A 7,167-nucleotide genomic window follows, 5' to 3' on the forward strand; every position below is an offset into this window, starting at 1 on the left:
ATGTCAAATGTAACACAATAATATTAAGCAATGAAAATCCTGATTATGCGTGATTTACCTAGTGAATTTACTAATTATGGGGCGCAGTATTATATTTAGAATTAGTGTATAAATTTTTAGTAGTCTAAAATAGAAATCTTTTACATGATAAATTGCTCGGTTAAACTGTCGGTCGAACGCTTGGCCAGATGGACAGTCAAACCGGTCGGTTGATCAACTAAGCTCGGTCACAGTCATGACCGGTCATAATTGGTTAATGACCTATGACCGTTGTCATTTCTGGAATATATAAGAAAATATATTATAAATGAAAACTCATATAAAGGATGACAACAATTTCCCGTTATATTTACTAAAGAACTCAATTATGGCGAGCTGTACTACTCAATACTGTAAATTATTAAAGTCTTATTATTGGAATAAAATAGTATTTTGGCATCATACAACGAACTTTTTATTTATTTGTAAATTATCAATATTTAATATCAATATAGTAAATTTGTTATTTGAATAATTATTTAAATAAATATTTTAAAAATAACATCTTTTACAAATTTTATTAGTGTCTATAGATAGGAGCAAATCAGGCAGTATCATATGAAACAACTAGTACCATCTCAATGAGGCAAAACAAACGAATTAAATATAATGCAGAAACATTTTTTTATTTAATAATAATGTTTTTCAGTAGTGATAGATACAAAAATTCATACAAAATAAGCGGTTAAATTTATAAATTTGCTAAAAATATTTCTACAGTTTTCACTTTTCACATAGCCTAATGTAATTTATCTAAATAGAGAACATTGAGCAATACTATATTCAATTGAATCATAATCGTGAACACTACCCCTACTTAATTTACCAATCTCAATGACCTCCCACATACCTTGTCCAGCTCTTGATACACAACACAAAATGACAGCTTGAGACTCAGCAGCTTTTTCCAATTGATAAGTACATAAAGGTTTATCAGGTTGAGTTTCATCTATCAACTTAAAACCTGAAGCTTTAAAATGACCGATAGTAGGGGATGTAAACGTACTCAAAACGAAATATAATTGTGTTATTTCAGGTGGTAATGCATTTAATTTCGCGGTAATACGTTGGCTACCTTTTTTATTTGGTTCGTCCATCTTATCACCTGAATGTTTCATATCCGGAAATCTTGGATAGAATATTGACATATAATCGTATTTTCTAACAAATTCATCACTAAAATAACGTAACAAAATTAATTCAAGAGAAAGTTTATCTTAAATCATATTTCTTAAAAAAAATTGTGATATTTACCCCTTGTAAAGTAAACAACTTCCATTCAAATAATCTATACTTCCATGATAACCCCAAGTTAGATCAAAGATGAGACTCTTGATGGATTCTGCATAAAGTACAACAATCAATTGTATATGACTTCCTGGCTCAATTTTATAATCCTGTAACGTACAAGGTGTGGTAACTTGATCCTTAAATTATAACGAAATGAATTTAAATTAATTGGGTTAATAATCAGTTTCCATCTCACATAAGATGAAATAATTTTAATAAATTACCTGCAATTCAACACCATTATAAATTAATTTTTGTTTACTTTCATCAACATCTAATTTTTTTCTAATTTCTTTTCTTAACATAGGAATATTTTTAATTTGATTGTATTGGAAACAGCACTTTTGCCCATTTAATAATACAATATAAATTTCTTCCATATTATTATTTCCATAAGCTGCATTAATATTTTGTTTTGTTTTTTCCTTTCCAATATTACCTACATCAATTTTAAATGAAACTTTATCCCATGCTAAAGATATTAGTTTTAATTCTTTTACGGATAATTTCTCTGAGCATTCGGGACATTTACGAACTTTTTGATCAGTTATATTTGCCAAGTCTAAATTTTTTATCAAACACTGATATTATTTGTACCATTTTTGAAGGGAAAGTATTAATAGGAAAGAAAAATAGCGTTTTAGGAAATAAAAAAAGTTAATTGTAAATCATGAAACTTACACTAAAACAATAAGAAGGAATATGATTACACCGTTCTGTAATTATACTTGATGGAAACTCCTTAGAGAGTTTATCATTTTTGCACTTGGAACACTTCATATTAAAACAGCTCAAATTTTGCAATGCGTAATAACAAAAATATCCTCCTTATATTGATATATTTTGGTCATAGACAACAAAATAAGGTATTGTGTAACAGTAAATTTTATTTCAACATTGATTGTCAGTACCCTTTTTCGATAAGCATATTTTATGTTACAAAATATCAAATTGTATAAGTATAGACCATTTAATGCTTTTCTGTTAAATAACCTAATTGAAAAAACAAAAAAAGTGCACGTGATTTCACGAAAGGTTTAATTAATTAGTACATGCATGTGATTTTTTTTTTGTAAACTATTTTTTATGAATTAAGCGGTTACCATAGATTAATATTTTATAGCAAATGCACTAGTTTATTTTTGCTTATCAATATTATAAACCTGCTGTTTGTTATTTAGGAACTAGTGTAATGTTATTTAATTAAGTAATGTTAAGAATTAATATAGGAATATCAAAAAAATATATATATTATAAAAATGTATAGCGTTAAATTTATTTGTTATATATCTTATCAATATATTTTAAGAATATATTTCAAATTCATTTTTTTATCTAAACTATTCAGTTGTTTCTCGTTAAGAAGCAGTCATTCATTTATTATTTCTTACAGTCATTCATTTATTGTTTCTTATAGTCATTCATTTATTATTTCTTACAGTTATTTATTTATTATTTCTTACAGTCATTCATTTATTGTTTCTTAAAGTCATTCATTTATTGTTTCTTAAAGTCATTCATTTATTGTTTTTTAAAGTCATTCATTTATTGTTTCTTACAGTCATTCATTTATTGTTTCTTACAGTCATTCATTTATTGCTTCTTACAGTCATTCATTTATTGCTTCTTACAGCCATTCATTTATTGTTTCTTACAGTCATTCATTTACTGTTTTTTACAGTTATTCATTTTATTATTTCTTATTTTTAAAAAATTAAAATTAGAACGTTAATTAAACAAATATATATACTGTATATATATAAATGAAATAGAAAATAATGTAATCTATTTACGCTCATTATGAGATGTTTTGATATTTTGGTAATTTTGTATATCAATGGTTAGCTGAATCCATACTATAAAAAATCCAGATTTATAGCATCATGGCCCACATATAACATATGTAACAATAATGATTACGTCATACGTAGAATATTACTGTATGTTGTTGTAATAATTTTTATGATTATGCTTTATTATATTAAGATTATGCAAAATATATGTGTAATAGTAAGTGATATTCACGTTAAATCGGTGAGATTGGTAAATTAACAAAAAAGTATTCCAACATAAAACTCCAACTCGATATTTAACAGTCACATGGCATTAAAATTTTTATCATTTTGAAAGGAAAATTAATGACATAGCCTGATATTGCCACAATAGATAATTGATATTACTATATTAAATTAGGTACTATTTAATAAGGTGAAGTAAAAAAAAGAAAGTGTAAAAGAAAATTTATAGAAAAAGTTTATATGAAGCTTATCAGTTATTCCTGACCGATGAAAATACAGCATGATTAAAAAGAGCCAGATTGATAACTCTTTTATCGGATGTGAGATATATCGGCTACAGGGTCCATTTTCAACTGATATAACTACTTTTCCACTTAATTTCAGTACCAAATTAAATCATCAAAATTTTGTATTTATCAAATTTTCATATTGATACGAGTGAGATTTTTTTTTTTAAATTATACAATTTACGATTGAAGAATATAATTTATGGCAACTGGTATTATATCTTTAATTACATAGATTTTTTTTAGAAAATAATAGTATAATAGTGTTCTATATTTAAAGTTCGATGTGTACTTAGTACTTGCCAATATTTATAATTATAAAAGTAACTTTTGTGCTGTCGATACATTTTCAGTTGTAATGACAAAACCAAAAGGCCGTTTATAGCTAAAAAAAATGTTCGCTCAAATTTCAAATCACTGGAAAAAATGAGAATTGTCATATAGAAGAACGATGACAAAACATGACAAGATTTAACAATAATAAAATGTGTTGGAATGATAATAATTAAACTTATAATTGAAATAAAACTTTTGAATTCTTAATCTTAAAAATTTTGTAAATTCTATTGTCTTTTTATTTATGATTTTTATCGAAAAACTTTAAAAAAAAATCGATTTTGCCCAACAATCTGTGTCCGAAGTCATGTGTAAATCTGAAGCTATTACGTATCACGTATTTTTCTAAATACTTCATAATTTTTCAATTTCGAAACTATAATTTTTAATAATTCTATTTTCGTATTCTTTAAGTCCACAAACTTTATCAAATGTTCGAAGGCCACCATCACCAAAAATAGATTATTATTCGTTGAAAGATATTTACTACTAGAACCCTTCCAACTTAAAGGTCTAATGATTTTATCATCACCTTTCAACTTAATTAATATAAGTCTAGTTCTTTTATTACATCTTTTTTTGGTATTAAGAGCTCCAAAATTGGTAAGAACGTTTACCTGAATGATATACAATGAAGTTGGAATTATGACGTAGTACTAAATGTAATCGCACATGACACAGAAATTATATTGCCATGTTCGTTATTAAGTATTATTAAGAAAAATGATGTTTTATTTTTATTTTATTTATTTATTTATTTTTTTTTTGATTACCATTATAAATTTTGATCTCAAATCTCAATCAATTAATTCTTAGCGTTAATTTGAATATTCGTTACTTTTATTACATAAACGCTTATTAGTCCAAAATGTAATGAACTTCGGAAACCTGGTATTATTACATATGTATGACTAAAGATACAATATTTCTTACATCAAGTATTACTACTCTTTTACGTTTTGAGTACTAATTATTATAAACGACCAATATCTTATTGCTGTATTGCTACTTTTTTAATAATTTCTCATTTTCATTAATTTATAGTGGCCAATTTTGGGCGATGCAGAAAAACGTGACAAACATACTTTTGTGCTTCTTCACTTCGCTTATATTTATTACATAAAAATCAAAATCAAAATACTGTTGAAACAGATGGTAATAATATACAGTTTTTTACTTAGTTTCCTTTTTTTTTTCTTTTTTAACATTAATTTTAATTATTAAATTATTCAAATATTAAAATTTTTTTATAAATTATGTAGGAGGTATTGTTGTAGACTGGGAAAGTAATTATTTTAACAAGAGTTAATGTATTGTGAAAATGCCTAACATTATTTTTTCTTGTACAGTAAATAAACGCTCCGCCGACCCACAATATCGTCTTATTAAAGAGACGCTGATGGTTCGGAAAAATGAGCAGATTGAAATAATTTTTTTAGAAAAATAATGAAGTGTTAAAAGCTTATACAGTATAAAATCATTTATAGGGTATTAAATATTATAAAGGTAAAAAAACACAATAAATTTATTTGTTACAATAATTTGATCCAATTAGAATCTATAAATATATCTTTTCCTTAAAATATCTATAATATTGTTTAAAAAAAAAATAAAAATTATGCTAAGATTTTAAAAAAAAATTGAAATCTTAATTAAAATCGTCTTCTTCCTTTTACCTTTTTAAAGATAGTGGTTATATAGTTGATTTTAACCATTAACAATATGAATTACTTACTAATTCCTGAGTTAATACTTTGACTTTTTACTCTAGTTCTTGGCTTTTTTTTTGGATTAGAGTGTAAACATTCTTTCATTAATTCAACATAACCTTCAGGTGCATTTGTGACAATGATCATTACTATTTACAAGAATAAGATTTGCATCATGATTTTGATCCCAGAAGGGTACATAATCATACCAAAACTATATATATTATCTGAAGTTTTAGTATATTTATTTTGTTCTTGAAAAATTTCCGGAGCTATATAAGAAATAATACCATAAATTTCTAATAAAAAACAGAAAACCAAAGAAAAATTTTTTTAGTTCAAATTTTATTTTACATTTTTTAAATTTGCCTTATAGTAATTTGCCAGCAAAGGTAATCTTTTTTTTTGTATAAATTTTCAAGTGATGCTTTTTTATAAATGTGATAATAGCAAAATACTAAATGATGATTTATTTATTCTTAAATCGCTTATTATTAAACTTTGATGATTTCATCATAAAAAGATATTACCACTATGAAAATTTCTTTGTTACTAATTTCTTGATTGTACACGCAAAAAAAGGATCGGAACGTAGCCCGTGATTCATGATGTTTCTACCACACCTTTTCCAGCCCTTTTGAAATATGAACATTATCCGGCAACACCTTTCTATAACCTCTCTCATAAAGCTGTTGTATAATGAATAGGAAAAAATAAGTGAAAAAAAAATTAATAAAGAAACAAGAGTCCATCATTCGTGGGGAGCTGTGAAATTCATAGCATTCTGTTCATTTTAGTTGGTTTTCAAAATACAGTAGTTGACTCAGTAATTTCGGCATAATTTCAGGTTCAGTTTAGGACAGCAATTCCCGAAACTGAAACTCTGCCGAAAGTCAAAATTCAGGCCGAAATTGTCTGGCCAGCACTATACATTCTGGCTCGCATTGTGAATCAATGATAACTTGTCAAGTGATGAACCGACTGATTGGTAATTAAAATATGGGTTTGTCACATGATTGCCGATCAATGTTGCGTTTTTTTAAATTAACATTTTTTTAATTCTTTATTTAAAAATTATTTAATAGCAAGTTATTTTTAATTCTATTATTACTTATTTATATAATAACTACAAATGTTATAAGTTATTTATTTAATTCTATAATTACTTTATTTATATAATGTTTACATATAATTTAAACTAACTAAATTCTTTATTTAATAGATCGTAAGTTATAAGTTATTTATTATTGCTTATTTATATAATATTTACATGTAATTTAACTAAATTCTTTATTTAAAAAATTATTTATTTATTATTTAATTCTATTATTACTTTATTATATAATATTTACATATAGTTTAAACTAACTAAAATTAACCATGATAAAAAATGTTATTTTAACGTTACTTTAATGTTTTTTTAAATCAACTATGATAAAAAAAAATGGTATATAACGTTAAATAACGTTATTTTAACATGTTTTATAA

At 25.0% G+C, this 7,167-nt stretch overlaps 1 protein-coding gene across 1 annotated transcript; it reads right to left on the minus strand.

The window, feature by feature from the left end:
• Window positions 1-788: 788 nt before the first annotated feature.
• Window positions 789-2,131, minus strand: OCT59_008458 (uncharacterized protein; the record flags this gene model as incomplete). Its single annotated transcript, XM_025332670.2, has 4 exons — window positions 2,011-2,131; window positions 1,554-1,910; window positions 1,294-1,466; window positions 789-1,215 (listed from the first exon to the last, which is right to left on the minus strand). The coding sequence occupies exons 1-4, from the start codon at window positions 2,107-2,109 to the stop codon at window positions 789-791; spliced, it is 1,056 nt and encodes a 351-aa protein (XP_025168989.1). The 5' UTR covers window positions 2,110-2,131.
• Window positions 2,132-7,167: the final 5,036 nt, after the last annotated feature.

This window comes from Rhizophagus irregularis, chromosome 16 (assembly GCF_026210795.1).
Source record: "Rhizophagus irregularis chromosome 16, complete sequence".
In the NCBI taxonomy this organism is placed as follows: domain Eukaryota; kingdom Fungi; phylum Glomeromycota; class Glomeromycetes; order Glomerales; family Glomeraceae; genus Rhizophagus; species Rhizophagus irregularis.